At 37.0% G+C, this 18574-nt stretch overlaps 1 protein-coding gene across 1 annotated transcript in view; it reads left to right on the top strand.

Annotated features, from left to right (window-relative positions):
- Window positions 1–18574, top strand: part of SYTL4 (synaptotagmin like 4) — a 71625-nt gene that overhangs the window by 19738 nt on the left and 33313 nt on the right. Inside the window, exons 2-5 of the mRNA XM_024129465.2 lie at window positions 8515–8697; window positions 8949–9164; window positions 9305–9414; window positions 9648–9750. Coding sequence (XP_023985233.1) covers window positions 8588–8697; window positions 8949–9164; window positions 9305–9414; window positions 9648–9750 — 539 coding nt within the window. The 5' untranslated portion in view covers window positions 8515–8587. The remainder of the gene's footprint in view (window positions 1–8514; window positions 8698–8948; window positions 9165–9304; window positions 9415–9647; window positions 9751–18574) is intronic.

Raw genomic sequence — 18574 nt, 5'->3', positions numbered from 1 at the left:
CTTCTATTGCTGTCTTCAAGTTCAATAATGTTTTCTACTGCAATGTGTAATCTGCTGTTAATCCAATTCTGTGTATTTTTCATCTCAGACATTGTTTTTTTAATCTCTATGTTTGATTTGGGTCTTTTTAACACCTTTCATGTCTTTATTGAACTTTTTGAAATATGGAATACAGTTATAATAACTGTTTTAATGACTTTGCTAATTCTAACATTTGTGTTAGTTCTTGGTCAGTTTTTGATTATTTTTTCTTCTCATCGTGCATGTATTTTCTTGCTTTTTTGCATGCCTGTTTATTTTTTATTGGGTACTAGATATTGTAAACTTTACCTTGTTGGGTGCTGCATATTTTTATATTACTAGAAATATGCTTGAGCTCTGTTCTGGGATGCACTTGAACTACTTGAAACAGATTGATCCTTTCAGGTTCTTCTGTTTAGATTTGTTAGGCAGGACCAAAGCAGTGCACAGTCTAGGGCTCATTATTTCCCATTATGTAGGCAAGACCCTTCTGAGTACTCTGCCCAGTGCCCTGTGAATCATGAGGTTTTCCAGTTTGACTGGTGGAACAGGCACTACTCCTGGTCACGTGTGAGTGACAGGCACTGTTCTTTTGAATCCTTTCAGCTGGGGTTCTTTCTCTGGCCTAGGGTAATTTCCTCACAGGCATGCCATGTGCTGATCAGTCCTTTGCTGAATGCTTGAGGGAGACCCTCTGCAGGTCTCTGAAGACCTCACTCTGTGTGGCTCTCTCAGGTACTCTGTCCTGTGAACCCTAGCCAGACTCTTAGCTCTGTCACCTCCACTCAGGGAGTTCACCAGGCTCTGCCTGTATTCGTCCTCCCTGCACCATGGCCTGGAAACTCTCTCAAGACAGTGAGCCTAGAAAATCAGAGGGCTCACCCTATTTGTTTCCTATTTCCCAGGGATCACAGTCCTCCATTGCCTGATATTCAGTGTCTTGAAAATCCCCATTGTTTTATGTATTTTTTCCATTTTGGGGGGTGGGGGGTGTCCAGGCAGGGTAAAAATCCATTCTTGGCCAGAAATAGAAGGCCACTGACATTTTATAATCCCAAATTTTCATGACCAATTATAATTTGTAGCCCAGTTTCAATTCTAATTTTTCAAAAATGTTCATACCATCATGTTTCTTGACATAGGTAGATCAGTTCTAAATATCTGTTCAAAAGTATACAGAATCTGACATGCAGCGATGCAGATCTTTTCATATCACTCATCAGTTTCTGTGTAAAACATACTATCATTTACTTAATAATAGCAGTTTGATTCAGGGTTTCTTGGTTAAACTAATATCCTTTGAAAGACACTGGTTTACTTTTTCATTTTCAGTGAGGTATAAATTTTACCAAAATTGTCCATTGCCCTTGGTCCAAACAGCAAAATGCTTTTGTTATATCACTTAAGTGGGACATGACTGATAATGGAATAGAATTTATGTGCAAAACCAGCACATAATTATTACTTGTGGGTTTAGAGGAATAATTTAATACCAATTCAGCCTTTTTGCCCTTGAGCATGGGTCAATTTTTCTGGAATTCACTGTCATCTCTAAAGTTGTCAGCATAGTTTCTCGCTTAAAAAAAATGCCTGAAACTTTAAATGGTGTCTAGATGCAGTTTACCTCACACTTCATCTGTATTCTTTAATAGAAAATAAACGTCACTTTGTAAGACCCAGTCACATCTTAAAAACACAAATGCACATATAAAAACTGACAAAAATAAAAATAGCTAAAACTTAGAGTGCACTCTCTGTGTTTACATTACTTTAAACACTACATATTTAAAAAACTCATTGAATCTTTATAACAAGCCCAAGACGGTAGGTATAGTTATTATCTTCCTTTTACAAATGAGGAAATTGAAGCACTGAGAGGTTTAGTTACTTGCCCAAGGTCACTCAGCTAGTAATTGATGAAGCTGGGATTCAAATTCAGGCAGTCTGAGTCCAGAGGCCATGCTTTTAACCATGACACCAGTCTGCCTCAGGAAAATAAAAACACTTTGCTCTCAGCTCTAGTACCACTCTTCAGTTTCTGTGAGTTTAAGTTTAAACATATAAATACAAATAGATTTCTGGGTGAAGACATTCAGTAAGAGTTTATTGAACTCATATTGTGTATCAGACACTATGCCAAGTAAGCTGTTGGGGGTATGAAGTCCAGATACAGTTCCTCCCTTCAAGAAGGCCACATCTGGTGGAAGTTTCTAGTTTGAGCATAAGTATTACCATCTTCACATTTATATGTGCATTGCATGTTTGGGAGAGGGAAGGGTACCAGTGTGCCCAGCAAATTAAACATGGAAAAATATGATTTATTTGCTGCCCAGTGCAGGGACATTATTTGATGTTTTTCTAATTCACACCAGTTTCCATTTTGTGGACACCACAATGATTTTAAAGTCAAGTACTGTTCTTACAAGGACTTCTATATCTTTGATAATCTTTTTTATATTTTAGGCCCTTGCCCAAGGTCATATAACTAATAAATATCACTGCTCTGTTGAACTGGTCTTCAGAATTTAAGATAATTTGAGAGAGCTCCCCTCACCCCTTCTTGAAAACTAGCTGTGTTAGTGTTAATGTTCATTTGGTAATTATTATTATCTCTTAATCTACAAGATTAGGGTATAAAATGGATATATCCATTTGGGTAAATAATTCTACATATGTTCATATGTTCTACAATTATATCAAGATTATTGTGTTGTTCAAGTTGTCTGTATATATACTGTTTTTATCTGCTTGTGCTATCAGTAGTTGGCAGAGGTATATTAACCTCCCATTCTGATGGTAGATTTTTCAGTTCTCTCTTGCCTTTGTAAGTATTTGCATTAAAATATTATCCTGAGCAATAAATATATGTAATTTTCCAACTCAACAAACCATCTTTTCTAAAATATCTTCTTGTGGGCATGAGGTCCCACAAGGATGCTATATTAAAACATTTCATTCGAGTCTTGACACCCCACGACTAACATGGAACAAATTGTCCATCAGAGCTTGGGTTTGGACATTCATGTTATCTGAGCTGTGGTCTTCTCAGTAGATAATCCTTACCCTTTTGACTATATACCTCTGACTGAATTTCAGTGAAGGGCCTTAACAAGTTTTCTTGGGCTTTGGTTTTGCCATTAAATCCGAGTGCTCTATCCGTCAATTGGGAGAATATGAAAAGTGACAGGTTTTCTAACCGCAAATCTGTCTGGTTTTCTTATTTGTGCCCCTATTATTTTTCTGAGTTACATTTTTCAAAACGTGATGTGCCATTTACCATAAAAATATATCACTTAACTCATTGCATATAGAAGCAGTGTTTCTATCCCATGTTTTCCTTTCTGAATTTCTAGAAAACATTCTACCATATGTTATGGGCGTGGTGGTGGTGGTGGTGAGGCAGGCAGCAGGTTTCTTCTTTAAGATGTTAATGACAGATTTAGTACAATTATGAAGTTATGATTTCTTCTTTGGCATATGAGTTATTAAGAAGTATCTTTAAATTTCCAAAAGTATCAGGATTAAAAATTATCTTTTGTTATTGATTTCATATTTAATTTCCTTGAGGTCAGAGACCATGGTCTGTATGAGAATGGTTTCTCTTAAATTTACTGAGACTTGCATTATAACCTAGTACATGGTCATTTGGTGGTGGGGGGTTGGTAAATGTTCCATATGTGCTAGAAAAGAATATGATTTCCAATTGGATATAGAATTCTACATATGGCCATTAAATCAAGCTTATTTTGTTCAACTTGTCTATATATTTAGTAATTTTTCATCTGCTTGTACTATTAATAATTGAAAGAAGTATGTTAATCTCCCCCCCTTTTTTAAACAAATTCTAGACTATTTTATTTGTTGACTACAATTATTGGTATAGTGCTAGATAATCTACCTAGATTACATCATTTTTTTCCTTTTTTAATTGAAGTATAGTTAATGTACAATATTATGTAAGATACAGGTGTACACTATAATGATTCACAATTATTAAAGGTTACATTTACAGTTATTGTAAAATATTAGCTATATTCCCTGTGTTGTATCCTTGTAGCTTATTTTATATGATCTCCCATTTTGATGGTCCATTTTTCAATTTGTCTCTCTAGTTGTACATAATCTTCCTTTATATATTTGGAGGTGTTTTATTAGTGCCTATTAATAAAACATACTAGGTTTTTTTTACTCTATGTAGTGGTCTTATCTTTTATAATGCTTTTATTATTTTGAAGTTTTATTTTTTAGATATTAATATAACTACCTCACCTTTATTTAGGTTTACATTTATCTGGTATATTTTTTTCCATCTTTTTTACTTTCAGTCCTTCCTGATCTTTATGTTTTAGATGTGTCCCTCATGAAATGGCACATACCTGGATTTTAAAATTTTATATAGTCTGTTAACCTCTGTATTTTAAAGGATGAGTTTTACTCATATATTTTTTGTTTGTTGATATATTGGAGCTTGTTTTTACCATCTTATGTTTTGCTTTCTATTTGTTTCAGTTTTTCTATGCTTTTTCTCCTTGCCTTTAAAATTTTTTTCATATTCTGTTTTATTGTCCCCACTACTGACTCTGCAAGATCGCATCTCAAGTGAGCTGGCTAGTAACAGGGTTAACATTGGAAATAGCAACCTATGGTCTAAGGTCGGGTTGGGGGTGGGATGTGGCTTTTCTAAAAGGAGTCACATTGGCAAGTGATGGGGGGGAGGAGGCAGGGAGCTGATGGAGATCATGGCTGATGGATTCTAAAAACGTTTTTTTTTTACAAGGGTGAAACAAGGATGTCTGTTGGGAACTAGGGGAAAGGGAAGTGGGGGTGTGAGATGAATGAGGGCTTAAAATAGAACCTGAAAGGACTAGGTAAGGGAACTGAACTAAAGGCATGTAAAAAGACTTATGGGTGACAGTGAGGGTCCAGCTGAGATTGTAGACCAGGAATTATGTAGGACCTGGGTATAGGAGCAGACAAGGCAGACTACTGTAGCATTGGTACAGGTTTGGTATTTTGATGGACAGTTGCTGCAGAGAGATGAAGGTGCATGGATATGGAAGATATTGGTGAGAGTGGTTCAAATGTTGAGCCATCTGGAGTCCAGGATGGGTAGGGAAGGGAGATAGATCAACAGGAGGCAAGTAGACCAAGAGAAAATGGAGGGTGGGCTCAAGAGACTGTGGTCTTGATGAGGTTGAAGAACAGGTGTAGTGGGAGTAAGCTGTAATTGAAAAGTAGGGATTCTTGAATTTAAGATTTCAGAGGGGAGCAACTCTGGTTGGGCAAGTCCATGAGTGAAAAATAAAGGGAAGATGTACAGTATTAGCAGTTCCATTTTGTTATGGTGCTGTCTTTGTTTCCTTAATGACGCTGTTACTTCCTTGGCTTTTACTATTACTTGGTCTCATTATTGTGCCAATGTGCTTGTCTCATCACAGAACTCTGCTGCCTCTCCACAGACATCAATTTTCTAATAAACCTGGTTTTGATCTCATTTCCAGTATGCCTGTGCCATTCTTGGTCTTTAATTGCCAGGCAATTGGTGATACCTATTTTATCTAGGAGCCGCTGATTTTTTGCCAGTTCTTCAGCCATAATCACACATATGGGAATTCATTTCCGCAGTGCTTTTGATTGTTCTGTTCAATATTTTATAATTGCTTTGGCCATGATCCTGCCTGGACAGAGCCGGTAGAGCACTAGCTCTAGAATCTGATTGCCTGGGCTTGAATCCCAGCAACTGCAATTATTTTCTGTTTATTCTTGGGCAAGTTAACCTAACCTCTCCTGAGTCCTCATCTATAAAATGTGGATAATAATAGTACTCATTCTTGGGGTTGTTGTGAGGGTTAAATTAGTTGATATATGTAAAGTACTTGTTGCCTGGCATGTAATAAATTCTCAATAAATCGAACTGTTGGGGTGATGATAACAGTGATGATGATCAACAGTAGTGGTGGCATATGCAACACAATGTGCCAAATGCAGTGTTAGGTGCTGGGCCAGATACATATAAGAATATTGAAAAAGTCCTTGTTCTCATGGAGAGTATATATTCTCTTCGGGGATAAGAATTAAGAATATTTCCTCAAGACTACCTAAGAAAGGGCCTATGAAAGAGGCTTAGCATCTTATAGTTCAATAACGACCGAGAAATAGTGAAGTCAAGAAAATATTGAGATATCTGGAACCTGTGTTGCTTTGCTGTGTTGTTTATACTCTATTGTGTTGTCGGTAATTAGTTTAAAAAAGTGAAAAGCGCTTGTTGTGTAGTTTCAAGGGAGAGCAGAGAAGGTAAGTATGATTCTCATTTCCTTTCTCTTGCTTCGTCTATCCTGGGCTGTTTGACTCTTATGACAACCAAATCTATATTTTCAGATGCAGTCTCTCTTCCTGAGGGTACAGCTTTATGCCTCCAATTACTTCGAGAACCTAATTATCTGGATATCCAGTATGCAGCACAAACTCAATGTGACTGAAATGAAACTTCTTGCCTTATTTCCACACCTGTTTCTTCTCTTACAGCCCTTACCACTGTCAGGACTGTTACTAGTCAGTTGTTTAACCTTGACATACACAGTAGGCATCTTTGCCTTCACCTTCTTCATCCTCTCCACTCAATCAGTCACTCCATTCTGTCAGTTCTACTTCTCAAACCTATTCTGTGTTCTTTTGTCTTCCTGTTCTGGTTTAAGCCTGCCCTGCAGCAGATTCAGCGAGTAAGTGTACTCCAAACGTGTGTTCCAAACATTGTGATGGGACCTTTAACACACATTATTTAATTTTCTTGACAAGTTTGAGAGGTAGGTCATTTCGTAGATGAGAAACCAGAGGATGACAGAAATACAGTGATTTTGCCTAGTTGGTTAGAAGCATAGTCAAGTAAACCTAGGTTGTCTTTTTGTCTGGATTATTATAATAATCCCTCTGTCTCCTTTGAATTGTTTTCTTTTTTGAAATTTAAAAGTAAGACATGTTTGTAAAAAAAAATCAGAACTATGTAAAGTAAAAAGTAAAAGTTGCCCCCTTGCAGTTCTGCTTCCCAAGAGAAACCAATAATAATGGGTTTTGTTCTAGACCTTTTTCTTTGCATATACAAATGTATAGATAAATACTTTACCAAAGAGATCATTCAAGTGCAGTCCTGAAATGACTTTTTTTCCCCACTCAGGAACATATTTTCATACAGATCGACCACATTTTTAAATGGATACATAGTATGCCATCATATGGAAGTATTGTTTTGTTTAATGATTTCTCTGTTAAAGAACTTGTTTTTGCTCTTACAAATAATATTGCAGTAACTTTCTTGTATGTATACCTTGCATACACATTTATGTGAATATTTCTATTAGGTAGGTTCTTAGATGTGGTATTGCTTGCCTAAGGAGTATGCATATTTTACAATGTGTTACTAACTGTACTTCAATTTGTCTTTTGAATTAGTCTTCCATGCTATAGCTGGAGCGATCTTTGTAAAACAAATTTGAGTATGTGATTTCCCAATATCAAAAACAAAGCAACAACAAAGATGCTCGATGGATTTCTATTGTTTATGTCATCAGTTTTAAAATTCTTAATTTTTAAGAGTATTCGAGAGCTACATAATCTGGTTTCAACCTGTATTTCCTACCATTCTCCCCAACCAACAAACATATACTCTGTTCTATAAGGTAAAATCCACCTGCTCTGTAAAACCTTCCACATGTATAGTTCTCTCTCTTCCCTCTCTAGGCAAGATAGAACAAGTTACTCCCTTCTGTAAGTTCCCATAACAATTTATTATCCCTTTAATAGCACTTAGTACACTGTACTGTGTGTGTATCTGTCTCCCCCTACTACTCTGTGACCTTCTTAAAGACAAGAACTGTGCCTTACTCATCTCTGTATCCCCAGAACTTTGCCCAATATGTGTGATTGGGTTCTCAACAAATGTGCATGAAATAGGTGAAGATATTCTTGAGGTAGTGTTAGCAATAAGGACTTTGGGAGATAGAGTAGGTGACAGCACTTTTGAAGTGTGGCAGAAAGCTGACTGCATCCTGGGAACATGGATGCTGGTCGGGAAATGGGAAATGGGTTTCAACTGGCAGAGGTCCCTGTGTGGTTTTCTCCACTACAGAGACCAGCTGTCTGATTATTTGGCTTAATAGACTCGTTACTTGATAACATTAAAAAAAATTGAAAATTGGATGATTGAGGATACACTTTGGTGGAGGCGGAATTTGACTCAGCTATTCTGTGCTCTTTCCAGACTTATGTTGAAAGACCCAACCCTTTGGCAGAGTCATGAATAAGTGTTTCTTGAAAAATCAAAGCCTCTTCATTTTCAGGGTAGGATTCACCTGGGAGTAGGAATGGTAAATTGGTCACATACTTCTATGTTATCTCTAGCCTGGCTCAAGGGGGAGGTAGCCCACCGAAAGGCTCTAGGGCTGTGGGCCTCTTCTGGAGTAAATTACCTGTGCAAAATTAGTTCTTATCTTATTTCAGGCAACTCTGGGGTAGCTCTCCTGGCCTGGTAGCTTTGAAGAAAGAAGAGTAGAAGGAAAAACTAGAATAAGTCATGTCGGAGATACTTGACCTCTCTTTTCTGTCTGAGGTGGAAAGGGATTTGATCCTCAGTGTTCTACAACGGGATGAGGAGCTCCGAAAAGCAGATGAGAAAAGGATTAGGTAAGAGTCCCAGAAAAATCATGGGCTCCCGGGCCTTTAACCAATGATACCTGGACTTTTCCTTATACTTCTCATCTGACTTTCAGAGGAACTTGTGTATGAGGTTTACAGCTCCTCAGTGGGTCAGGTTGGGCTCTGAGGTTGTTGCTTTCACAGAACCAAATAGTCTTACTGTCTCTACCCCTCAACCCCTCTCCATCCAGCCTATACAGATTTCAAATCACTTGTGTTTCTCTTTTGGGTCTTGGCAGGCGACTGAAGAATGAGTTACTGGAGATAAAAAGGAAAGGGGCCAAAAGGGGCAGCCAACACTATAGTGATCGGACCTGTGCCCGGTGCCAGGAGAGCCTGGGCCGTTTGACTCCCAAGACCAACACTTGTCGGGGTTGTAATCACCTGGTGTGTCGGGACTGCCGCATCCAGGAAAGCAATGGTACTTGGAGATGCAAGGTGTGCGCCAAGGAAATGTGAGTGTTAACTTACGGCTGAGTAGAGAGAAGAAATGGGGCCCCAGTTGTGGTTAGAATTTCTCCCCTCATCCTTTGTTGGTTGAATGTCAAGGGCCTTTTTTTTAATCCATATGTCATTTTCTTTTATTACTTTGCAGAGAGCTGAAGAAGGCAACTGGAGACTGGTTTTATGACCAGAAAGTGAATCGCTTTGCTTACCGCACCGGCAGTGAGATAATCAGGATGTCCCTGCGCCGCAAACCTGCAGGTACCGGACCTGTCAGGAAATGGTTCCTTGAGGTGCTTGACCCTCTGCTGTGGGTGATAGACCCTCTGCTGTGGAATCTTATTGTATTCTTATTGGTGGTGTCTTCACTCCATGAGCTCAGCCTGTTTGTAGGGAACATGAAGATTGTGTTGCCATCCTTTCTGCAAGCGTGCTGTGTTTCCCTTCTCCCCCCTCATCACCACCCCTCTGCCATGCTTTTGTTTGTCTTGAAGTGAATAAAAGAGAGACAGTGGGACAGTCCCTCCTTCATCAGTCACAGATGGGCAATATCTGGCCAGGAAGAAAGATCATTCAGGAGCAACAGAAGGAACCCAGGTAAGAACCGAGCAATCATTTAAAGAACTGCTACACATTTCTTTAATTCTTTTATTTTTGTACTTCTATTTGTAAAATAATAGGTGCTCACTGTAGGCAAATTTAGAAAGTACAGAAAAGAATAAAGAAGGAAGAAAAAAAAAACTTCCTAATCCTGAAACCCACATATAAACATTAACATTCTGGTATATTTACTTTGTGCTTTATAAGAATAATTTGAAGACAAATACAGATAACACATACTCATTATTAAACATTTAACCAGTATAGAAAACAATAAAGAAATCAACAAATCACCCAAATTCTTACTACCCCAGTATTCATATTATGTGAATATTATTTCAGATATCTTTTGTGCATATATATAGATAGAAGGATGGGTGGATGGATAGACTGAAAAACCTTTATAATATTGAGTCATAATATATTAAATTAAAAGCTTTGTTTAATTTTACTTGAATTTGACAGAATAAAACACTGAAATAAAATACAGGAATTGCTAATCTTCAGACGAATGTTTCTTTACCATATATTAGTCATTAATATCCATTTAAGCTTAAGAAAAAATATTATGAAAACCATTGAGAAGTTAGTCATTTTTTTTGTAGTGTCTTTTTGGTAACAGCCTTATCAAGCTATAATTCATACACCATATAATTCACCTATTAATAGTGTACAATGCAATGGTTTTTAGTATATACACAGAATAGTGCAACCATCACCTCAATTGATTTTATAACTTTTTGTCTCCTTAAAAAGAAACCCTGTACCCTTTAGCTATCAGTGACTCCCCAACCTCCATATCTTTCCCATCCCTAAATAGTCACTGATCTACTTTTAATTTCTATATATTTGCCTATTTTGGACATTTTATTTAAATAGAATCATACAATATGTGGTCCTTTGTGACTGTCTTGTCTCACTTAACATAATGTTTTCAGGGTTCATCCATGTTGAAGCATGTATCAGTACTTCATTTATTTTTATTGCCAAATAATATTCCATTATTTATATATACCCCCATTTGTTTATCCATTCATCTGTTGATGGACATTTGGATTGTTCCCACTTTTTGGACTAATGCTATTATGAACATTTGTATTGAGTGTTTGTGTGGACATATGTTTTCATTTCTCTTAGAAAGATACCTAGGAGTGGAGTTGCTGGGTCAAATGATCATTTAGTCATTTTGTAAATCTCCCTTTTTCAATATTAAACATTATCAGTGGACTCTACTATGAAGAAGGAGGAAGAGATTAGCTTCCTTACACTTCCTCCTAACACTTTCCCCTACTCCCACTTTGTATTAATCAAATTATTTTTACTTTGTCAGGGCTTACAACATTTACATTTTGTTATGCAATCATAAACCATCTGCTTGTTTTATCTGTTTGTTTAGTTTTAGTTCATATTTAAAAGGATCTTATGCTTACAACCAGGCTTTGGCCCATGGTTCATCTATATTTCTGAATCCTTTAATTTGACTCATTTCTTGATTGTCAGGATTTTATCATTGAGAAGTTCCTTCAAGAAGAGGTTGTGGGTGCTATATTCATTTCACTCTTTCATGTTAAGAATGTCTGCCTAGTCCCTTTATGAATTTGAATGATGCCTTGGCTGGATATTATATTCTTGGGTTACACTTTCTTTCCCTTAGAATATTGTAGACATTACTCCATTGTCTTCTGCCACTGAATGTAACTGAAGAAGTCTTAGGCTAGCTAGCCTTTTGTTTTTCTCCCTTGTAGGTAACACACATTGTGTGTGTGTGTGTGTGTGTGTGTGTGTGTGGTGTGTGCGTGCACACATACATGCACGCACACTTGTGTGTGTCTGAATATGCCTGAAAATTTCTTCTTATTTTTCTTGAAGTTTAGTAACTTAGCAAGGATAGATCTCAATGGTGATCATCCTGTTAAATTTTTCCCTAATACACAGTGTACCCTTGATGAATTCTTTCTTCATTGACGGAAAATTTTTCTGCATTGTATCCTGTGAACTCTTTCTGTTTCACTAGTTAAGTTCTCCACTTCAGGTACATTGGATTTCTTCATCTTCCATTTCTGTCCTTTTACTATCAAATGCAAAAGAAAAAGAGAAAGGTGAAAGCAATTAATCATAATAACCCAACCCTTTCTTCTGTGCTGTTACTTTGATTTTCAGCCATTTTCTTTTTTCCATTTCCTCCCTTCTTCCCTCCCCCCTTCCTTTTTGCTGTATCTAATTTACTGATTTGAATGAATGATCTTGTTTAGGTTTTAATTTATTCTTTGCTCTCAGTTTTCCTTTTTCTCTAATTTTGTTGTTTCATCATCTTGTATTGAGCTCTTGTGCCTTATCAAATCTATATTCTTATTAAGTTCCTGTGTAAGTCTAAAGCATTCACAAAAAAGCTACTTATTTTCCTATGGTTATATTCTTCTCCACAGTGGGTTCTTTGTTCATCATGCAAGTTCTTTCTGTTTCTCCCCATCCCATGTCATATTTATGTATCTTCTAGACCACTTCTTTTCATTCTACTCATGTTTAACATGGGAGGTTCTGTGTGTATTTTTTGTTTGCTCTGATATAGTGTGTGAATTCTTCTTGACAGGCTTTTCATCTCAACTTGACACAATTTATCTCTTCTCCACACTCAATTATACTTTAGTTTAAGGATAGAAGTTACTTTCTACAAAAGACCTGTACTCCAAAAAGTATAAGACGCTGATGAAAGAAATTAAAGACCACACAAACATACTGTGTTCTTCAATTGGAAGAATCAATATTGTTAAAATGACCATGCTACCCAAGGCAATCTACAGATTTAATGCAGTCCCTATCAAATTACCAACGGTATTTTTCATAGAACTGGAACAAGAAATTTTAAAATTTGTATGGAAACACAAAAGACCCTGAGTAGCCAAAACAATCTTGAGAAAGATGAATGGAGCTGGAGGAATCAAGTGCCCTGACTTCAGACTATACTACACAGCTACAGTAATCAAAATAATACGGTACCAACACAAAAACAGACACATAGATCAATGGAACAGGATAGAAAGCCCAGAAATAAACCCACACACTTATGGTCAATTAATCTATGACAAAAGAGGCAAGAATATACAACGGAGAAAAGACAGTCTCTTCAGTCAGTGGTGTGGGGAAAACTCGACAGTTACATGTAAAAGAGTGAAATTAGAACATTCTCTAACACCATATACAAAAATAAACTCAAAATGGATTAAAGACCTAACTATAAGACCAGATACTATAAAACTCCTAGAGGAAAACATAGGCAGGACACTCTTTGATATAAATATCAGCAATATTTTTTTGGACCTGTCTCCTAGAGTAATGGAAACAAAAGCAAAAGTAAACAGATGGGACCTAGTTAAACTTGAAAGCTTTTGCACAGCAAAGGAAATCATAAACAAAATGAAAAGACAGCCTACAAAATGGGAGAAAATATTTGCAAATGATGTGACTGACAAGGTATTAATTTCCAAACTAAACAAACAGCTCATACAGCTCAATATCAAAAAACCAAACAACCCAAACAAAAAATGGGCAGAAGACTTTTAATAGACATTTCTCCAAAGAAGACATACAGATGGCCAACAGGCACATGAAAAGATGCTCAACATTGCTAATTACTAGAAAAAAACAAATCAAAATGATAATACAGTACCACCTCACACTGGTCAGAATGGCCATCATCAAAAAGTCTACAAATGATAAATGCTAAAGAGGGTGTGGATCAAAGAGAACCCTCCTACGCTGTTGGTGGGAATGTAAATTGGTGCAGCCACTATGCAAAATAGTATGGAGGTTCCTTAAAAAACTAAAAATGGAGTTGCCATATGATCCAACAATCCCACTCCTGGGCATATATATGGAAAAGACAAAAACTCTAATTCGAAAAGATACATGCACCCCAAGGTTCATAGCAGCACTATTCACAATAGCCAAGATATGGAAGCAATTTAAGTGTCCATCAACAGATGAATGAACAAAGAAGACGTGGTACATATATACAATGGAATACTACTCAGCCATAAAAAGAAAGAAAGAATGCCATTTGGAGCAACATGGATGGACTTAGAGATTATCGTACTAAGTGAAGTAAGTCAGACAGAGAAAGACAAATACCATATGATATCACTTATATGTGGAATCTAGAATATGATACAAATAAACTTATTTACAAAACAGAAATAGACTCACAGACATAGAAAACAAATTTATGGTTACCAAAGGGGAAAGGGGTAGGGAGGGATAAACTGGGAATTTGGGATTAGCAGATATACACTACTATATATAAAACAGATAAACAACAAGGACCTACTGTATAGCACAGGGAACTATATTCAATATCTTGTAATAACCCATAATGGAAAAAAATCTGAAAAAGAATATATATATAGATATATAGATAGATATATGCATATAACTGAATCACTTTGCTGTACACCTGAAACATTGTAAATCAACTATACTTCAATAAAAAGTAAATAAAATAAAATACAATACTTGGGAAAAAAGAAATTGCTTTCTATATACTTCTTTTCTGTAACCTGAGGGGAGGGGCAAAATACAACTTGGGGATCCTGGGTTTCAGTCTCCTGAAATCCTCTTAAACGTCTGGGCTCACTCAGTCTAGCTCTGGATGCATCCTCTAGCTCATACCAGTGACCCTGAGAGATGACATCCCCCAGCAGGCTTGTCTGCCTCTGTTGGGGTCTCCCAGTGATACCTAGGGCTGAAAATCTTGAGGATTTTTGTTTTCCTTGTATTACCCCAGGACTGCCTGCTCACTTAATCTGTACATCTCCACATTGGAAGAAGTTTTGCTGAGCTAGATCTTTCTTCTGTTTTCTTAGCCATGACTTTTTCAACCTTATCACTTGAGACTTTATTCCTTTCCTCATTTGGCTGCTGCTGGTGAATTTTTAACTTTTTATTTGTGTTTTTTTCCCCTAACTTTCTCTTGGCCAAAGAGAAATGACTTTATCATGTTTTATATGATTGATGAAAAGCAATATAGAAATATATCAAATGAGTCCTCAGTAACCTCACTTCCTCTGCCCCAGACAGGTCTTGTTACCAGTCATTAATAATTTTGATATATGGACTACCAGACTGTCTAAATGTACAAATATGGGTTGGATTTTTCAAGTTTTAATTTCTTTTTACAAAAGGACCGTACTGTATACATGTTAAGTCAAAAAAATGAGACAGAATTTTAAAAACTCAAGAATACAGATAATATGGAAAATGGGCAAAAGATTTGAACATTTTACCAAAGACAATATACAGATGTCAAATAAACACATGAAAAGATGCTCAACATCATTAGTCATTAGGGAAATGCAAATTAAAATCATTATACGATGCTACTGTGTACCCACTAGAATGGCTAAGATTATAAAGACTGACTATACCAGTTTTTCTATTTACATTTTTTATTGAAGTATAGTCAATTTACAATCTTGTGCTAATTTCTGCTGTACAGCAAAGTGACTCAGTTATGCACATATATACATTCTTTTCAAATATTTTTTTTCTGTTATGAATTATCCCAGGAGATTGGATATAGTTCCCTGTGCTATACGGTGGGACCTTGTTGTTATCCATTCTAAAAGAAATAGTTTGCATCTATTAACTCCAAACTCCCTGTCCATCCCTCTCCCTCCTCCTATCCCCCTTGGCAACCACAAGTCTGTTCTCTATGTCTGTGAGTCTATTTCTATTTCGTAGCTAGGTTCATTTGTACCATAGATTAGATTCCACATGTAAGTGATATCATATGGTATTTGTCTTTCTCTATCTGACTTCACTTAGTATGATAATCTCTAGTTGTGTCTATGTTGTGGCAAATGGCATTATTTCATTCTTTTTTATGGCTGAGTAGTATTCCATTGCATGTGTGTACCATATCTTCTTTATCCATTCATCTGTCGATGGACATTTAGGTTGTTTCTATGTCTTGGTTATTGTGAATAGTGCTGCTTTGAACACAGGGTTGCATGTATCTTTTTTTTTTTTTTTTTTTTTTTTTTTTGCGGTACACGGGCCTCTCACTATTGTGGCCTCTCCCATTGTGGAGCACAGGCTCTGGACGCACAGGCTCAGCGGCCATGGCTCGTGGGCCTATCCACTCCGCGGCATGTGGGATCTTCCCAGACCGGGGCACGAACCCGTGTCCCCTGCTTCGGCAGGCAGACTCTCAACCACTGCGCCACCAGGGAAGCCCGCATGTATCTTTATGAATTATAGTTTTGTCTGGGTATATGCCCAGGAGTGGGATTGCTAGATCATATGGTAACTCTACTTGTAGTTTTCTGAGGAACCTCCATACTGTTTTGCATAGTGGCTGCACCAATCTACATTCCCACCAACAGTGTAGGAGGATTCCCTTTTCTCCACACCCTCTCCAGCATTAGTTACTTGTAGACTTTTTGATGATGGCCAGTGTGAGGTGGTACCTCATTATTGTTTTGATTTGTATTTCTCTAATTAGTGATGTTGAGCATCTTTTCATGTGCCTGTTGGCCATCTGCATGTCTTCTTTGGAGAAATGTCTGTTAAAGTCTTCTGCCCATTTTTCAATTGGGTTGTTTGTTTTTTTGTTGTTGAGTTGTATGAGCTGTTTGTATATTTTGGACATTAAGCCCTAGCCGGTTGCATCATTTGCACATATTTTCCCCATTCTGTAGGTTGTCTTTTCGTTTTGTTTATGGTTTCATTTGCTGTGCAAAAGCGTGTAAGTTTGATTAGGTCCCATTTGTTTATTTTTGTTTTTATGTCTATTGCCTTGGGAGACTGACCTAAGAAAATATTACTGCAGTTTATGTCTGAGAATGTTTTGCTTAGGTTCTCTTCTAGTTTTATGATGTCATGTCTTATATTTAAGTCTTTAAGGCATTTTGAGTTTATTTTTGTGCATGGTGTGAAGGTGTGTTCTAACTTCATTGATTTATATGCAGCTGTCCAACTTTCCCAGCACCACATGCTAAAGAGACTGTCTTTTTACTATTTTAGATTCTTGCCTCCTTTGTCAAAGATTGACTGTACGTGTGTAGGTTTATTTCTTGGCTGTCTATTCTGTTCCATTGATCCATATGTCTCTTTTTGTACCAATACTGCACTGTTTTGATTACTGTAGCTTTGTAGTATTTTCTGAAGTCTGCGAGAGCTATGTCACCTGCAGACAGGTGTTTTTTTCCCCTCAGAATTACTTTGGCAGTTCTGGGTCTTTTATGGTTCCATGTAAATTTTTGGATTATTTGTACTAGTTCTGTGAAAAATGTCATGGGTAATTTGATAGGGATCGCATTAAATCTTCCAATCCAAGAGGGGTATCTTTCTATTTCATTGAATCCTCTTTAATTTCCTTTATTAATGTTTTATAGTTCTCAGCATATAAGTCTTTCATCTCCTTGGTCAGGTTTATTCGTAGGTATATTTTTTTGGGTGCAATTCTAGAAGGTATTTTTTTTTTACATTCTCTTTCTAATATTTCATTATCAGTGTAAAGATGCAGTCGATTCTGGGTGTCAACCTTGTATCCTGCTACTTTGCTGAACTCATTTATTAGATCTAATAGTTATTGTGTGGAGTCCTTAGGGTTGTCTATGTATAGTATCATGTCATCTGTATATAGTGACAATTTTTCCTCTTCCCTTCCTATATGGATACATTTTATCTCTTTTTCTTGTCTGTGGCTAGGACTTCCAATACTATGTTGAATAGAGGAGGTGAGAGTGGGCATACTTGTCTTGTTCCAGCATTGAGCATGAAGGCTTTCAGCTTTTCACCATTGAGTATTACAATGGCTGTGGGTTTGTCATAAAGGGCTTTTATTATGTTGAGATATGTTCCCTCTATACCCATTTTGGTAAGAGTTTTTATCATCAATGGATGTTGAATTTTGGCTTTTTCTGCATCTACTGAGAGGATCATGTGGTTTTTGACTTATCTTTTGTTTATTTGGTGTATTACATTGATTGTTTTGCGTATGTTGAACCATCCTTGTGAACTTGGGATGAATCCCACTGGTTGTGGCGTATGGTCTTTTTTAATGTGTTGTTGGATTTGGTTTGCTAATATTTTGTTGAGAAGTTTTGCATCTATATTCATTAAAGATATTGGCCTATAATTTTCTGTTTTTCATGGTATCTTTGTCTGGTTTTGGTATCAGGGTGATGGTGGCTTCACAGAATGTCTTTGGGAGTGATGCCTCCTCTTCAGTCTTTTGGAAGAGTTTGAGAAGGATCAATATAAGTTCTTTGTGTGTTTGCTAGAATTCACTTGTGAAGCCATCTGGTTCTGGACTTTCGTTTGTAGGGAGTTTTTTTTTTAACATCTTTATTGGAGTATAATTGCTTTACAATGGTGTGTTAGTTTCTGCTTTATAACAAAGTGAATCAGCTATACATATACATATATCCCCATATTTCCTCCCTCTTGCGTCTCCCTCCCACCCTCCATATCCCACCCCTCTAGGTGGTCACAAAGCACCGAGCTGATCTCCCTGTGCTATGCAGCTGCTTCCCACTAGTTACCGGTTTTACATTTGGTAGTGTATATATGTCCATGCCACTCTATCACTTTGTCCCAGCTTACTCTTCCCACTACCTGTGTCCTCAAGTCCATTTTCTACATCTGCATCTTTATTCCTGTCCTGCCCCTAGGTTCTTCAGAACCATTTTTTTTAAGATTCCATATATACGTGTTAGCATACAGTACTTGTTTTTCTCTTTCTGACTTACTTCACTCTGTATAGCAGACTCTAGGTCCATCCACCTCACTACAAATAACTCAACTTCGTTTCTTTTTATGG

Source organism: Physeter macrocephalus, chromosome 21, assembly GCF_002837175.3.
Source record: "Physeter macrocephalus isolate SW-GA chromosome 21, ASM283717v5, whole genome shotgun sequence".
Classification (NCBI taxonomy): Eukaryota; Metazoa; Chordata; class Mammalia; order Artiodactyla; family Physeteridae; genus Physeter; species Physeter macrocephalus.
Note: the sequence above shows the minus strand (reverse complement) of the source record. Positions and strands in the feature narration are given on the sequence as shown.